The following is a 16914-nucleotide window of genomic DNA, read 5'->3' on the forward strand; positions in this document are numbered from 1 at the left end:
CTGTAGTGACTGCCACCCTGGGAGCCCGTGAGGAGCCTGGGCTCAAATCAGGCCACGGCCAGGATGGTGCTGAGCATGAGGGGGACTCCCTGCAGCATCCTGCAGCCCCTGGGGCAGCCTGGCTTTGTGTGGCTGGCAAAACGTGCTGCAGTTTGGCCCCTGTGGCTCAGTCACTGGATTGGGGAGTTCAGTTCTGACCCTTTCCCCCCCCCACTCCATGATCCCCACACAGCTCCCTGCCTGCTGCCACCCTGCTGTCCCCTCCTGCCCGGACACACCCCATGACACCTCTACCTTCAGTCTTTATTGGTATAAAAGCCTTGAACCTAAATTATATCAAAAATGGGAGGCCTGGTTTTACAGCAAGTGGCTCAAAATGGTCACATAAGGGTCATAAATAAATGGCTGCAGTAAAAAGGCTCCCAGGGGGGAATTCCCTTTGAACAGTAACTCAAGGAGTAGCTCCAGAGATAAAAGCCCCGTGGGGAGGCCAAACCTAGCTTGGACCTGCCACAGCCCCTGGTGACATTCCTCTGTGTGATGTCCCCAGCCAGGGCAGTGTTCCTGGGACATGGTCCCCACGGAGCAGTGCTCTCCCTGCCCCTTGAAGGAGCCAGAAGCTCCTCTCCGCAGCCTCAGCAGGGGAGGGCAGGAGGAGCAGGGCACATTCAGGACGTCGGGAGAGGAGGCAGCTGCTCCCAGGGCGCAGGGAGCCTGGGCCAGTGCGAGGCGTTCCTCCAAACTGGAGCTGGCATTGTCGCCCGGTTTCCTTGGGAAGCCCCGGCCGACGGCTCCCCCTGGGACACCCGTGAGGCTGCCGAGTCCATTAAGGCACAACTCGAGGATCTGTAAACACTGGTGCCCACCCCGGGCAGGGTCCGAGGGTCCGGCCAGCAATTCAAGTAAGGGTGGAAGCGAGACGATGGCTCCCCAGCTGTGCCACCCACCCAGCTGTGCCATTCCTCGGTGGCGGATGGAGCATCCTTGGTCACCTACTGGCCGGGGGCGGCTTCAAGGCCACCTTTGGCGGGGGACACCGCTGGAAGGGTGCCGGTGGGAGGGACGGTCCCGGCGGCTCCTCGCCGTGGCTCGGCACTTTACTCTTCAGCGCGGGAGAGGTTTGCTGGGCGGCTTCGGCTTCGCCTGAGGGGAGAGACCCGGCTGCCTCACCTGGGCACCCAGGAGGGACAGGGAGCGGAGGAAGGGTCCCCCCAGGCCACCAGCCTGAGCCACCCCAGCGCTGTGCCCGCACAGCTCGGGCCGGGGGCCACTGGGAGGGTGGTTACCTTCGGGGGCCATCCCGGAGGGGCCCGAGGTGTCCCCTGCGGGCCGGGGGCCGGTGGCTGCAGGGCCGGCACGGGGCTGTGTGCCCGGGCCGCCCGCGGGGCCGCCGTGCTGCTGACCAGGCTGGGCTGGCCGATGTCCCGGCGGGAGAGCTGCCGGCGGCCCGGGCGCGGCCGGCCGCCCTCCTGGAACAGCGGGTTGGCGAGGCCGGAGGGAGTCCCGCTGCAGCTCCTGTGGGACACGGCGACCATGTGGGCTGCTCCGGGCACCCGCGGAGCTCAGCCCCCGAGCAGCCGAGACGGGAATTACCCTTTGTGGGAGCGCCGCGCCGCCCTGGCTCTGAGGAGCACCACGCCGCTGCCCAGCCCGATGCCGGCCAGGGCCAGCACGGCCAGCACGGCCGCCAGCACCACGCTGCCGCTCTCTGTGGGGACCGACCCGGGCGCTTGGAGACGGAGCAGCACCTCCCAGCCGGTGCCAGCCCCCTCCCCAAGCTCCCTCCTCGTGGGGACACGCGTCCCGGTGAGGGGACCCTACCTGCGGCTATCCCTGAGATCTCCTGCTCGCAGTAGGGCGCTGCCCAGCCGGGGTCGCAGTGACACTCCCGCTTGTGGTTGCAAACCTGGGAGGACGGGGAAAACGTCAGGGCGGTGGCCGGGGCCCGCAGCAGCTCGGGGAAGGAAGGGGGGATCCCACCGCCTTACCCCGTGGTTGTTGCACTTGGCCGAGCAGTTCTTGTCGCCGTAGACCAGGAGGTTCTGGCAGCGCCCGGCGTAGCAGACCTGCGGGCAGGCAGGAGGGCTCTGAGGCTGCCCCGGGGCCGGCGCTCACCCTCCCCCGGCCCGCCACGGCCCCGGCACGGCTCTCACCATCTCCTCCCCGCACTTGGCGCCGGTGGGCACCAGCCGCAGCTCGGCCGCCTCGCCGGCGTCGTTGCCCGCGATCACCGCCTTGCACTTGAAGCGGCCGAGGTAGTAGCCGAAGGAGTAGTAGCCGCTGCCGAGGATGGGCTGGGTCTTGTCGCTCAGACACAGCAGCGTGCCGCACTTGACATCCCTGCGGGACACGCGGCCGTGAGCGCGGGCTGGAGGGAGCTCGGCCGCGCTGGGACACGGCCCCGCTCCCCCCGGCCTTACTTGGGGCTGCAGGGCTGCTTCCCGTACTCGGTGAGGCAGTGCAGGTGGACGTGCTGCTCGCTGTTGTGCTTGAAGCAGACGTCAGGAGCCACCTGCGCCTCTGCGGGACACACGGAAAAAAGGTCACCCGGAGCCCGGCTTTAGGACCGGGCGCCGCAGCTCGGGATGCGGGAAGGGACGGGCGATGCGCCGGCCCGGGGGGCTCCGGGCACATCCCGCAGCTGGAGGACGGGCAGGGAGAGGGCCCTACCTGTGCCCCAGAGCGCCCGGCACTGCTCGCCGTGCGAAGGGCAGGCCCCGTTGTAGCAGTAGCCATTGCCGTGCTGGCAGGAGACGCCGTTCTCCTGGAACACGTCCTCCGGGCACTCGGCGCTGAGGCCGCTGCAGTGCTCGGCAAGGTCGCAGTCGTTCTTGCTGGCCCGGCAGAGCACACCTGCAGCCTTCACCTGCACGGGGAACAGGGAGGTCAGCACTGCCTGGACGCTCTCGCTTCTCCAGACACCACAGCACAGCAACGCCCCGGTCTGGGAAAGGTCTCCCGGCACCCCGTGAATCCACACGCTGACACTCTGCTGCTGGCGGAGCTACTGCACAGCACAGAAACTCCTCCAGGGCTCCGACCGGCTCTTCCCCTACTTAAGAAGCTACCGAGCTGCTCCCCTGTGGACGGCAGTACCTTGCAGTCTTGGCAGCATTCCCCTCGGGCACACTCGGCTCCCTCTCTCAGCTGGCACGTGGTGGCATTGCAGCAGCGGTCAGAGCACTCCTGCAAGACAGGGATGGACTGAGACCCTCTTGGAAGCCCCCTGAAGGACCCTCTCCTTCCTTTCTGAGAGGACCAGGTTGCAGTGTAGCTGCCATGGGCTGAACCACGGGCCAAAACCACAACAACATTCCAGGTAGGATCCCACAACCATTTCTGCTGCCTCTTTATCCCCATTTCCAACACAAATCAAAGCACCAGAAAGGGGTTTTTTTCCAGAAGGATGGAGTCTGAGCTGGACCCCTTTGCACGTCTCAGGAAGGAGAAAAAGTGAGGACTTCTGTGCTCCTTGGATCAGGGCAGCATTCCTTCATGTCCCAGCACAGGGCTGTGACCAGGGATTTATCCCAGAGGCATTGCCTGTCTGTCTCAATTCCACCCCACTCCCTGTGATGTGCTGGTAGGGATGAGGAACAGCTGAGCACAGCTCTTGAAAGAACAGCATGCCCTGATATCCCCTCCTGGGTCATCTCTTTGGAGGACATGGGGGGATGTCCGTATTTCCTAGGCTAAAATCACATAAAGGGAGGCACAGATGAATATTCTCTGTCCGTTAGTTTTTGGCAGAAGCATCAGGAGCGCAAGGGGAGAGTCTGCTGGACAGATCTCAGGCCCCACCCTCCTTCCCAGCCCTTTGGAGAGCCCCCCTGTGGGAAATGGATTTGTAGAGAATTCTTAAAGCTTGACAGAAGGCTCACATAGTATCTATCCGTATGCGAACTTTGAGATAGAAAATGCTGCCTTAGAAACTCCATGGAAAAAGACAAACATTGTTGAGAGAGATGGAACTTGTTCCATAAATAAAAAAGTTTCCTTGCAAATAGACTAGATACTTTGGAGAAATAGAACTATGAAAGGTGCATTGTAGTAGGACCCAGGAGGGGAAATTTTAGATGATTGGTTTTAAGGCATTAACAGCATTTTGTGGCAAAGGCTGATAGGCAAAGAAACGCTTATAATGGACTGTAATTAGGAAATATTTTGGTTTCTGATTGTGATGGCGTGAATTAAAACACCTGTACTGCCCCACCCTTCACACAGACCTGAAAACAGAACAAAAGTTTTGACAACACCTCTCAGTTTCCCCACGTCTGGGTCAGAGCAGGGATGGTGCGGAGGTCAGGAGGCACAGCTCTCACTCACCTCAGGCGTGCCGCAGTCACACTGCTCTCCCCTCTCCAAACTGGTTCCCGCACATGGGCCCCCGTACAGCTCGTCCGCCCGCGGCGCGTTCAGCAGGCACCTGGTCCGCGGGTCCCCCAGGAACTGCCACATGTCCTGCTCGCTGCACCGGCTGAAGAGCTTGGGGTAAACCAGCCTGGAGGGGCACAGAGACGGGTGGTCACCTGTTGGAACCCTGGAGGCGGAGAATTCCAGGCTTTCTGGGCTAAAAGACCCTCCAGCGAGCGCTGTGTCTGGCTTGATGCCGTGGAACAGGCGTCTGAAATCGAGTGATAGCACTGGGGTTGTGAGGGTGTGGTTTGAATGGTATTGCATGATCTGACAGGGTGAAAAACTTAGAATTTAAGGTTTTAGAACATGGCAATATGGAGGATTTAAGGCATTGTCTAAGTCCTTCTTCTTCACCTTCTTCACTGTTTCAGGTGTTTTTTTCCTAATTGGGTGAAAAAGGTCCGCATTGTGGGCTTGGGTGGTCAATTATTGGGTTAAAAGTATAAATGATATAGGTGTATTCTTGTTATTGGGTGCAGTTTCTGTGTTCACCCTTGGTTAGCTGCGCTTAAAGCCCTTGGTGATATAGATCACCTGGGGTGCTGGCTCAGTAAGCAAGCCAATGCCACATCTGCTGCCTTAAGTGATCTTTCAAAGGATGAGGAACTACCAGACAAGCAACCCTCCAAAATCGCGCAGCGATTGATTATCTGCTGCTTGTCAATGGACACGGATGCCAGGACTTTGAAGGAATGTGCTGTTTCAACCTTTCTTCACACTCAACATACATTCATGCGAACATACAGAAACTAGAAGGATTAGTAAAAGACATAAAACCAGAAAGTCTCTGGACTGGATCGACAACCTCTTTGGACAATGGGGATTGACAGGATGGGTGGCCTCTTTGGTTAAAAGTGTTTTATGGATTTTCATTGTGATTGTTATTGTATTATGTTCTCATGCCTCCTACGCTGCTTTAAAAGAACGGCTGGTGAGGCTTTTTTACTAAATATAAAAGGAGGAGTTGTGGGGGTGGGCGGAGCCCCGGCTGCTTTGCCCTGGAGAGGGCCAAGCTGAGGAGTTAAGAAAGAACTTCACAGCTTCACCCAGAGCCCTTAAGACAAAAGACCTCCTAGTCACGGCGACCTGTCCGGAGACCCACAAGCCCCCTTGGGATTTTATATAGATCTGTTACAATTGATTGGTTTTGTACTCTTTTCCTCCCACCCTGGTGTCCCATAAAAACCCCTGGGTTTCCTCTGGTTGGCAGAGGTGCCTCGTCCCTGGACCCTTTCGCTGGTACCTTTGCAATAAAGTTACCACCTGCGGAAATTCCACACGAGACCTCTCTCTCTCTCACCACGGCCGGCTAAAAGAGGGTCAAACTCACAAGGGCAGGAGCTGAGAGCACTGAGCTGAAATCACTGAAAGCTGAAATCACTGAGCTGAAATCACTGCTGCCCGATGCTGAGAAGCCCCTCTGCCAGCTGAGGAGCGCCCTGACCCCCCAAGGAGCTGTTTCTAGCGAGACATCTTTTGGGTGGTTGTGGCTCTCTGGGTCCCAAGCGACGGACCCCTCGACCAGCTGGAATAATTGGGTAGTTGATGCTTAAAAAGACCTTGGAAAGAGTCAGAGGTACTCCATTTTCTATCTTGTTCGTTAGAGCTCACGACTTGTGAGACTGTACTATAGATAAGAATTAATAAACACTGAGTCTGAACGTGAAACTGCAACTCCTGTGTATTAATCCCAGCTCTAACATGAGGAAAAGAAGATAAAAAACCCACAGCCATGATCAGAGAGCCCAAGGGGAAGCTGGAGGCTCACTCAGGAGGCACCTGCAGTGGGGTGGGATGGGGTGGAACATCTGCCCTGAGCCTCTCACTGGCTTCCCCCCATCAGGCCACCCTGCCAGAGGACACCTCTGTGTGCTTGCTGCCCAGGGATGTCCCCCTGCCTCCTCCACTCACCCAACGCTGCCTGCCATGACACAGCCCCCGTCAGCCTTGGAGATGGGGCAGCGGCAGCCGGCCACGTCCTCGTCGTGGGACATGCCCAGGTTGTGCCCCATCTCGTGAGCCATGGTGGAGGCAGCCCCGATGGGGTTTGTGCTGTGATCCTGTGGGACAAAGAGAGCAGAGCTGTAGGAATGCAGCCCCGCAGCCGAGCAGGTGTTTCCGTATAAGGAAAAGAGGTTCGGTTTACCTTGGAACATATAAGGAAGTTAAACTAGAATTTTCCACAGCCTTCTCATAGTAATTGGTCCAGAGCCAGCACAGGAGCACAGATTGGGCTTTGGAATGTACCTCAAAGCCTGTTGCCAATTTCATTGGGCAAGGACCCAAAAAACCCACCTGAACCATCAAGTACTAAAAAGACTGCTCAGAGGGGCTCAGTTGCTTTTTTGGACTGCCTTAGCCAGTGTAAGAGCGTTCTCTGCACTGTGTTTGACTGGTATTTCTTTTGGTCTATGATGTTTGTTTTTTTGTCATTATTAAAACCTTTTGTTTTACAAAGCACGGCCGGAGAAGTTGTCTCGCTATTATTAAGCCACTCTGGGAAGCTGCAGACCAACCATCAGACTTGACAAATCTTCACATAGCTTATTCCATTCTGGCCACGTGCAAGGTTTTATCACAGTGTGGGTTCAGTGCTCCTGTGGCTTCTCCACACCTTCTCCACGGGGCCCCTGGGGCTCTGCAAGGTGTCTCCTCACACTGCCATGCTCAGGGAAGGGAAGACAAGACCCCCAGATTGGTGCCTCAGGGCTGTCAGTGAGCTTAGACAAAGTGGCTGCTCCAAAAATGCCGATTATGGTGGGTTGGGGAGGCCACTGGTCCCACAGCCAACCTCTCCTGCTCCTGGGGAGGGATGAGGAGCACAGCCACTCCCAGTCACCTGACAGCCTCCTAAAATCCCAGCTCCTGTGTCCACGGGGAGCTTCTCTGGGGGGCTTTCCAAGTGTACTGAAAGTCCCGGAGGTACCCAGCTGGGTGTCCACAGCCCAGCACTTACCTGGGGCTCAGTCACTTGAGGGTGGAGATGTCAGGGACCAAATCCAGCCTTCAGGCTTCAGAGGGGGAGAGCTGGGGGCCAGGTGAGGAGGGAGTGGCTCTGGGAGGTGCAGTGCAGGGAGGGCAGGGCACAGGACCCACCTGGTTGATGCCGCCCGAGTCCCTGGTGCACATCACCAGCTTCTTGGCCAGCCCCACGGTGTTTCCATGGAAGTCAACGCCCCTGTGGGATCGAGATGCCACGTGGCCCCATGCCCTGGGTGGTGGCAGGGCTGGGCGGGTGGAGAGGAGGTGGTGGCCCCCTGCCCTTACGTGATCAGCTGGGCGTTGTCGTGGGGCTTCTTCCGCAGCAGCTCCGACTCCCGCCAGTGCAGGAAGTTGTCCAGTGTCACCTCGGGGTTGGGGCTGACCGTGATTTTGTCCCTGTGGTTCCACACCTCCAGGCCAATCAGGGCCACCCGCAGGCGAAGGGGCTGGTAGAGCTGGGTGGGACACAGCCCAGGGAGAGCCTGGGTTTAGGCTGCAGCAGCAGAGGGGAGGCCCCACCTGCCCCGGGGAACTGCAGCTGAGCCCAGGGCAATGCTCTGTCACCCTCGATAAATAACAAGCTGGGGTGACCACGTAGACAGGATTTCCCCCCAAAACCTCTGGGCTGCCTCTTGGCTGGGGAAGGTTGGGATGCTGCCCACACTGCTAACCAACAACTGAGGCTGAAGGAAAGCCGTCAGGAAACCCACCATGGTCCAATGCATCCGTGGATTTCCTACACATTTTTTTAGTCACTCTGTTTGTACACACTCAATAAAAGAGATCAAGGAGAGAAAAATAACCCTCAGCCGAAACCAAACACAGCCCTTCAAGCTTTGTTTTCTCCCACACTCGTTAAGTGCTAAGCCAACGTCTGGATGCTCATAAATGTGTATTTAAGGAGAGAGAGTTCATTAGCAGCCACTCCAGCCTGAGAGTGGCCACAGGAGGATGTGCTCCCAGGGGTTACAGGATGAAATTTCCCTTCCCTTATGGACAGAGCTGAGCCACTCATCATGTCCACACTGCACATGAGGTTGGCCAAGGGATGTGGTCACCCTGCAGCAGCCCCCGTGGACCTGAGATTGGCTCCAGCTCCACCACCCCACCCGTGCCAGCCTCTCTGCCACCTCCCCTGTGCCCACACTGGAGCTGGGAGGGCGAATCCAGAGCCCTGGGCTCACCTTGTCCACGTGGTTCACGATTTCCTTCATGCGGTTCTGCACGGTACGGAGGTCCTTGTGCTTCCTGAACTGTGGGAAGGACGCAGAGAGATTTCCAGGGTGGCTTTGAGCTCCTCACTGCTGGGCATAACAGTAAACCCACAGGTACCCACAGCTGTCCCCACTTTACCTCCTGGTTGTCTGCGACCAGGACCAGCTCCACGTACCGGGGACCTTTTTGTACGGGACCTGATTTCTGAAAGAGAAGAGGAAAGTGGGGTTCAGCTTGAAGCTTGCCAAGCCAGACAGCTCCCATGGCGTGTGTTGGATCCTAGAAGACCTTCCAAGGTTAGCAGGTAACTTCCCATAGTTCACAGCTCGGCTCTGGGATGTTGTTTTTGCTGGGTTTCAGACTTCTTCCAGCTTGCATGCTGGAAAACCCAACCCTGCTGCTGGGATAGCACACTGGGCTCTGCAGGCATCACAGAGCCCGTGCGGTGGGAGGATGCTCCTGCTGACAGCACAGGATCCGAGGGCCTGTTCCCGCCTGTGTTGGGGCTCTCCTGTGGGAGAGGGGCATTGCCCAGGGGCTCGGAATGCCCCCATCCTCCCCAGCACTTCACAGGAAGGAGCAGCAAGGCAATCCCTACCCAACGGTAGAGCTTCATGGCTGCGGGGATCTTGGGCTCGCGGTCGTACTCCAGGGTGGCCCTGGGCTCCCGGCAGGTGCCGCGTTTCCCCCGCAGGTGAGCGGCTCGGTACACTGCGTGCCGCCCGGCCACGGCCCCCTCCAGCGGCTCCAGTAGGAAGGTGGTCTCATTCACCTGGAAAAACCCGCTGCGGAGAGAGAGGGGGCGGCCGTCAGGCTGGGGAGACGGGCAGGACACGGACAGACCCTACACAGCCCTGGAAGTGCCTGTAATGTGTGCCCCATCCCTGGGAGTGTGAAAGGCCAGGTTGGAGCACGCTGGTCTAGTGCAAGGTGTCCCTGCCCACGGCATCGGAGGGCACTTCATGAGCTTTAAGGTCCCTTCCATCCCAAACCTTTCTGGGATTCTGAATAAATACAGCTGCCAAACTGGCTGGGCTGGTGGGGACAAGCTGTGACACTCGCAGCACAGCGAGTGTCCAGTTCTTTAGGCAGCAGGAATGGCCTGGGGCCCAGCAGCTGATCCATTAGGGATGGACCCAGCGAGGGCACTCCTGCCTGGAGCTCCTGCCGTGTCAGGGCCTCACTCTCACCCCATTGCCATGAGTCAGCCCCCCAAAAAGTGCCGTGCGCCTTTCCTGCCGGGCACGCAGCCAGGGTCCAGCAGGAAGGGGGATGTCATCTTCCCTTCCGCAGGGGAAAGCGGAGCTCTCACTCCATCAGCACGGCCGAGGCTGGGCCACTCCGGCTCACCGGGGCTCTGTCACTCCGGCTCACCGGGGCTCTGTCAGTCACTCCAGCTCACCGGGGCTCTGTCCCAGCGGCTCACCGGGGCTCTGTCCCAGCGGCTCACCGGGGCTCTGTCACTCGGCTCACGGGGCTCTGTCCCACCGGCTCACTGTGCCATGTGCCGAGGCTGGACGCTGTCCCCCAGCCCGGAGCAGGGCTCCAGGGAGCCGCGGCCGTACCTGAGCCCTCCGCAGGTGCTGATGCTCGCCGCTGAGCCGGCGTGTCCCCGCACACGGCCCTGGTAGAAGCAGTGATCCTGCCGAGGGAGAGAGAGGGCAGAGGTGTGGGGGCTGCACCCACAGGGGTGGGGAAGCTGCTCCCCCCAGAGCCAGCCCGTACCTGTGTGTCCGGCTTCTCCGTGATCTCCGAGCCGTCGGCCGAGTAGTGAGTCTCGGTGTAGTGCTGCCCCAGCAGGGCCCTGCCGGGTGGGGACGGGGTGTCAGCAGCCACCCCAAAGCCACCCCGCTTTGGGGAGAGCGTGTGGGGACTGTGACCTGCCCAGGTGGGCTTGGCAAGGAGGGAATAAAATGCTCTGGGCTGAGGCTTAGGTCAGCTGTGCAGTGACACTTGGGCTTGGTTCTGTCGAGGTTCTTGGCATCTCTGGGATGCTCAGGGCAAGGGTGGGATGCAACCTCCCTGTGAGACCACCCCACGGTGCCCACCTGCACTCACCTGTTCTTCTCCAGCCACAAGAGGTATTCCCTGCCTTCAGCACGGACGCTGTAGAGAACGTGGTCTGGGTAGGTGCTCTGCATGAAGGAGAGGTGCCGTCAGAGGTGTCAGCAGGAGCCAGAGCTGCACGAGGGGCCCCTTGGCCCCATCCTGCCCAGGAAGGGGACAGGGTCTGTGTGTGCCCTGCTGAGGGACTGGGAGCCTGGCCGCTCACCCTGGGGGCATCCAGCAAAGACACAGGAAATCAGAAGAGAAGGAAGAAAGCCTGTGGGCAATAACGCAAATCCCCAGCACATCCTGAGATGAAGAACAGGTCACCCGCAAGGAGATGGAGTCAGCAAAGCCTGGTTTCCCGTGTCTGACACATGGCTGCAGATGGCCGTGCCAGGGACTGAGGTTTCCTACTCATCAGTCACAGAAGCTCCTTTTTTGGGGTCTGAGTTCAGCACTTACACTGGCTGAACCACAAAGATCCTATGGCTCTTATCAGCAGGACTGCTTCCCTGACTGATCTAACACGCCACATCACGTTTATTTAGGGAACAGCTTCCCTTGGCTCGCCTCAGCCTCTCAGAGCAGTTTTAGTATCACTGTATCCCAGATCCCCTTGCTGGTGGGAGGGAGCCAGGGTGCCTGTGGCTCAGCCAGCTCAGCCCTGAACCTCAGGATGGAGATGTTCCTACAGGAAAAGTGCTTCCCTCTGGGCAGTCTTGTGATCTCCACACCAGAGGCCCCATATCCCCCTGGGGTCACTGGGAAAGAGTCATGGGTCCGGTGTCAAGATGTGCCCTTGCCATGAGGGACTGAGATGTCTCCTGAGGGCACATCCACCTCTCCTGAGGGCACACCTCAACTTTGCAGAACCCAGGTGTGGAGAGAGCTGAGCCAAAGGCAAAGCAAACCTTTCCCATGGGGCCAGCATTCCTCAAGGATGAGGCATGCTGCCTCTCCCTGGGGAGGATGACAGCGCTGGGTGTCATACCATGGCTCAGCATTCCCAAGGGGTGATCTGCACCCTGGAAGGAGCCAGGCTGAGCAGAAAGCCCAGCTGACTCAGTGCCAGTGGGGCCAGGTGAGAGGCTTTGCCGTCATCATCTGCCCCAATTCCCCTGGTTTGCAGTAGTTCCAGGCAGTGTGCCAGTGCACTCGCGGGTCACTGGAACATTCTTCTCTTATGAACAGGTCTCCCGCCTGTCCCGACCCCTGTCCGCCAACAAAGCCATCCTTTGTTATTGTTGGCAACGCCAAGGCCAGAAGAGGTCTTAAGGAATGGCAGGAAAGCGCTTGGAGCGGGGTGCCGGGTCAGGGAGCGTCTCTTGGAGACGACACAGGGCAAGTTTAAAATAAAAAGTCCTGCTAAAGCTTCTCTGAATCACCCTTTCTCATTAGCATGGGCTGTGCAAGGGCTCCAGATGGGAAGGCTTTGGGGAGCAGCCCTGGGAGCCCGTGGCCGTGCTGAGCAGCACAGCAGAGCCACAACCAGAGCGCAGGAAGAGGAGGAATTTCTTCCAGCTGGTCTCAGTAAGAGATGCAGGGAGCTTGCAGAGGATGGGGACGGGATGTCCCATCCCACCTGAGCTCAGGGTGTGTTTCCCTGGGGGGGGAAAAGGCAAAAGGCCTTGCAGTAGGGGTGGGGCTCACTTCTCCAGACCCTCTCCATGAAGAACCCAGCGGTGCCACTCTCCCTGCTGTGCTGATGGGAAGGCTGGCACACAGGAGATCCTGTGCTGCCAGGACCCAGGGCTCCACCCTGTATGCAGGCATGAACTTTTGGATTATCCGTCCAGGGATGAATCCTGATCCACCCTGTCTGCAGGGATGAATTCTGAATTATCCATCCAGGGATGGATCCTGACCCATCCTGTCTGCAGGCATGAACTTTTGGATTCACCAAAGCCAAGAGCGGGTAGCTAGTCTGCTTCAACCCTCACTGGCAGGTGGCCCTGCTGGACCAATCCCATGTGTCCCGGTCACTCCGACCCCAGAACCATCTCATGGTGGCCTGTGCCCACCTGGCTACAGGAGGAGGCAGCATGGAGAACACCCATCTCTGTCTCAGAGGGGCTGGGTGGTGACCAAACCTTGCTGAGAGCTTCTTCCCCACCCAGATGACCACAGCAGAGCAAACCTACCCTCTCCAAGAGGAAAAAATAAAATTAAAATAAAAAATAAAATAAAAGGCTTGGAAAGCAGCAGACTTCCTACTCAACAAGACAGAATTAAGTATCCAAGGACCACCTAAGCCAAGACCAAATCAGGTGCCACCCATCAGACAGCCCCCGTGGCAGTCTGAGGTGCAGAGCCCATGGCAGATGTCTTCTCCAGAGAGGGATCCCGAGGTGGGTGAGCTCCCCTCCGGGGGGATCGGCGCGGAGCCGCCCGGCGCACGCCCGGCACAGATGGCATCTCTAAATAGCCCGGGGAATGTTTATCTCGTGGACAAGTTTAGGTTTCTAGAGCAGGGAAAACAGATGCTTTGGGGAGTGTTTTTGAAGCTAGCTTATCAGGAAGGGTTTGAATCAAGGGAACGTGCTGTATGGCACTGGGGAATTCGTGTCCCTCCATCCCCCGGGCACTCAAATCGGTGCTTTTGGGTCTAGAAAAGGAATAAAAAAAAAAAAAAAAAAAAAAAAAAAAAAAAAAAAAAAAAAAAAAAAAAAAAAAAAAAAAAAAAAAAAAAAAAAAAGCTGAATTTTACTCTAAGGCAATGAGGAAAGTGTCTTTGAGGTCAAGGCATCCTACGGACGGTGACATCAAGCACTCCAAACTCCTGACTCAAACCCCATTCCTTACCCCAAATTGTCAGGTTTCCCAAGAAAAACAGCACTGGCTTGCTTTCATGTGGATTTCTGCAACTTTCTGATTCTTATTTCTCTGTCCCAAAGGACAAAAAAAAGCCCCAACTTCAGCAGACACAGCAAGAAAAGTGCTTACAGCTCCACGAGGCTTCACAAACCCCTCCTTAAGGAAAGACCAGATGTCACAAGATCATGGCAAGGCTGCAAGAGGTGGCACGGCTGGGTCACGTCTCTAAAGAAAGCACTGGAGAAAGCAGCCCTCTCTCCAGGAGTGCACCCCGCTGTCTGCAGCTCCTAATTAGACCCAAACCAGCCCGGGAAAGCTAATCTGATTAACTGCTTCAGCATCTCCATCCTCTGGGGTGGAAGCAGGGCAAGGAAACGGGCGGCACGTCATTCTTTTGGTGCGGGGCTGAGGGGGTCTGGCCAAATGATCGGTCAAGGGGTGAGCCTGGTGGTGGGCCCCGATCTCTGCGGATTGCAACCCCCCCGGCCAGATTCCCTGGAAAGCAGCGAGGGCGGCTGTGCCGAGCTGTGACTCACCGGAGGCGAAGAGAGGTCCCTCTTCCCCCGGGGCACCGGCAGCTCCCGCGGCAGCACCGTCTCGTACCTCTCGACGTGGGACAGCTGCTCCTCCAGCCCGGCTGTGGAGCCTGGGAAAAGCCCAGGGGCTTTGAGACAGATGCCCGGGAACAACCGAATCGTGGAATATCCCGAGTTGGAAGGATCCCACAAAGATCAGCGATCCAGCCCCTGGCCCCACACAGGACCCCCCCAACAATCCCACCCTGGGCACCCCTGGCAGTGCTGTCCAAACCCTCCTGGAGCTCTGGCAAGCCTCGGGGCTGTGCCCATTCCCTGGGGAGCCTGGCAGTGCCTGAAACCTCTGGGGAAGAACCTTTCCTTGAAATCCAACCTAAACCTGCCCTCCCCGTCCGACAGAGCTGCCCGCCGCTCCCTCGGGTCTGAAGGCCACGGGGCAACGAGAGCAGCCAACACGGAAGGCGCAGGGATGAGCCCGAAGAGCAAGTCCTGAAATAGCTGCTGGGAACACAACGGGCTCCAGGGAGCTGCAGCCCCCCCAGCCCGGCGCCCACAGAGCGCTCAGCATCACCCGAGGCGAGCAAGTCCCTTTGGGGCTAGAAAGCCCCGCCGAAGCCCCTGGTGCGGCAATACAGAGGCAGGTTTTCCAGCTCCCCATGGTGATGCCACCGCGTGTGACTCGGCGTCTGGCGGCTGTGGGGGCTGTTTGGGAGAGAGCGGCTGGTGCCTGGGTGGCTCAGCCCCCTCCCAGCCTTCCTTGGATGTCGGAACGGAGAATTTCTGCCATAAACCCTTTGCTTTTCCCGGGAGCTCCGAACGCCGGGTTCGGACGGGGCTGGGCGCTCGGTCTGGAGCCCCTCGCCCACGGCTGGCAGCCAGATGAGCCACGGGCGACCCTCACCGGCTGAGAGACCGCTTGTGACCCCTCCGTCGCCTTCCCGAGAGAGGCCGGGAGGCACCGGGAGCATCCCCGTGGGAGCGAGCCCTGCCCCGGGCGTCCCTTCTCCATCGTCCTCCCCCGGGTGGCGAGAACAGAGGTGCGCCCCGGTACCCCGAGGGGAAAAGCATCCCCATCCCGCGGTGCCTGCATCCCGCTGCCTCCATCCCTTGCCCCACGCCGGGGCGGTCCTGCCGCTCGCCCCCCCAAACTCCCCGTCCCGTGGCTGCCGCCCCCGGCTCCCGGGACCCCAGGCTCACCGCGGGCCGGCAGCAGGAGCAGCAGCAGCGGCAGCGGCAGCAGGAGCGGCGGGGCCATGGCTCGGAGGTCCCGCCGTGCCCCCGCTCGCCGCGCCGCCGGCAGCCCCCGCCCGCCGTGAGTCACCCGGAGCCGCGGACGGGACGGGGCGGGGCGGACGGGACGGGCCGCCCACGGCGGGGGGACGGAGGGACGGAGATGCTGGGGGACGCCGGGAGCTGCGGGGACACGGGAGACGGGCAGGGCCGTGGGGGCACCGGGGGCTGCCCGCTGGGAATGGGGTGGGGGCCCCCAGGGACATCACGGGCGTCCGTGGGGAAGCGGGGAGAGTCCGTGCGGCGTTGAGAGGATCCACGGGCACAGGGGGGTGTCCGCAGGGAAACGGGACTGTCCACGGAGCGTTTGAAGGAGGGTGGTGTGAGGCACCACGGGGCTCTGGGAGGCCGTGGGCAGTCACGGGGGTCCGTGAGGAATCCAGAAGGGATACACAGGGGCACCTGGAGGGTCCGTGGGGCATTAGGGAGGGGCCACGGGACCTTGGGAAATGCCTCCGGGGCACCTGGAGTATTGGGCAGGGGTCAGGGGCATCAGGGGACAGTCCCTGGGGCGCCGGGGGAGGATACACAGAGGGTCAGGGAAGGTTTGCAGGACACCAGTGGGTCTCTGTGGGACATTGGGGGCTGTCCATGCGCATCTGGAGGGGGCTGTGGGGTATCGTGGCTGTCCGTGAGGCTTTTGGGGAGGGTCCATGGGGCACGGGGGGCACTGGATCAGTGGGTAGGGGAGGCTGCCCACAGGACGTGAGCGTGGGGGAACGTTCCAAGTGGCGTTGGGGACTGTGTGTATGGCCAAGGGCATGAAGATGGGTCCCCGGCCTCGTGGGACACGTCCTGCGGCTCTGCAGAGGGACTCAGGGTACTGGGGTGGCTGGACTGTCACAGGAGGCACTGCAGCTGGATATCTGGGCAGAGAAGCCGGGCACGTTTGTGTTTCTGGGTGTTCGGGCCAGGGCCAACCAGGAAATGGACACTGCCACGTGGGTGTGAACGGGATTTGGGATTAGTCATCCACGGGTGCTTAGAAGTTTGCTGTCGATTTAAAAAAATGAACTCTCCATAACCTCGAGTGGGACTTAATGCTTGCTGGTGGTCCCCACCCTCTCCATGGGCTCGCTCTCCCTGTGCCAAGCTGGAGGACCAGCTGCAGGTCACAGAGAACACAGAACCTGCTCTGCCCTCCAATGGGCTCCGGGAGCTCCCTGCGAAGGAGCAGTGAGGGATACGAAGGACAGGAGCACTCAGCCCTCACACATGTCCCCAGGTTCCCACCCTCTTTGACCCTGGCATGTGCCTTGGTTACCCCTTATTCCTGGGAGACACTTCTCTTCCTCCCTCTCTGCACCTGCTCTCAAACTGCCTCAGGAAATGTTTAATTTCCCTGGAACTCCTCTGCTGCAAGTTTGGGGTTGGAAAGGAACTTAAAGTTATCATCCTATTCCAAACCCTTGCCATGGACAGGGACACCTTCTACTATCCCAGGTCACTCCCATCCCATCCAACCTGGCCTGGACACTTCCAGGGATGGAGCATCCGCAATGATTTGCACCCCGACTTCTGTTAACAGACAAAATAACCCTGATTTTGCTGTTGTTGTTATTTAATTTATTTTACAACACACAAACACACATAGTACATTGTACAACATAGT

At 59.0% G+C, this 16914-nt stretch overlaps 1 protein-coding gene across 1 annotated transcript; it reads right to left on the bottom strand.

The window, feature by feature from the left end:
* Positions 1-63: 63 nt before the first annotated feature.
* ADAM8 (ADAM metallopeptidase domain 8) lies at positions 64-15267 on the bottom strand. Its single transcript, XM_066324533.1, is given in 22 exon segments — positions 64-1116; positions 1119-1143; positions 1287-1515; positions 1594-1708; positions 1822-1906; positions 1989-2066; positions 2154-2340; positions 2421-2520; positions 2671-2866; positions 3097-3186; positions 4327-4501; positions 6328-6476; positions 7513-7594; positions 7684-7853; positions 8583-8651; positions 8752-8817; positions 9212-9398; positions 10179-10255; positions 10339-10417; positions 10672-10748; positions 14013-14122; positions 15210-15267. Coding segments are annotated over 22 exon segments (2532 nt in total). The 3' UTR covers positions 64-988.
* Positions 15268-16914: the final 1647 nt, after the last annotated feature.

The sequence above is a fragment of the Sylvia atricapilla genome, chromosome 8 (assembly GCF_009819655.1).
Source record: "Sylvia atricapilla isolate bSylAtr1 chromosome 8, bSylAtr1.pri, whole genome shotgun sequence".
Classification (NCBI taxonomy): domain Eukaryota; kingdom Metazoa; phylum Chordata; class Aves; order Passeriformes; family Sylviidae; genus Sylvia; species Sylvia atricapilla.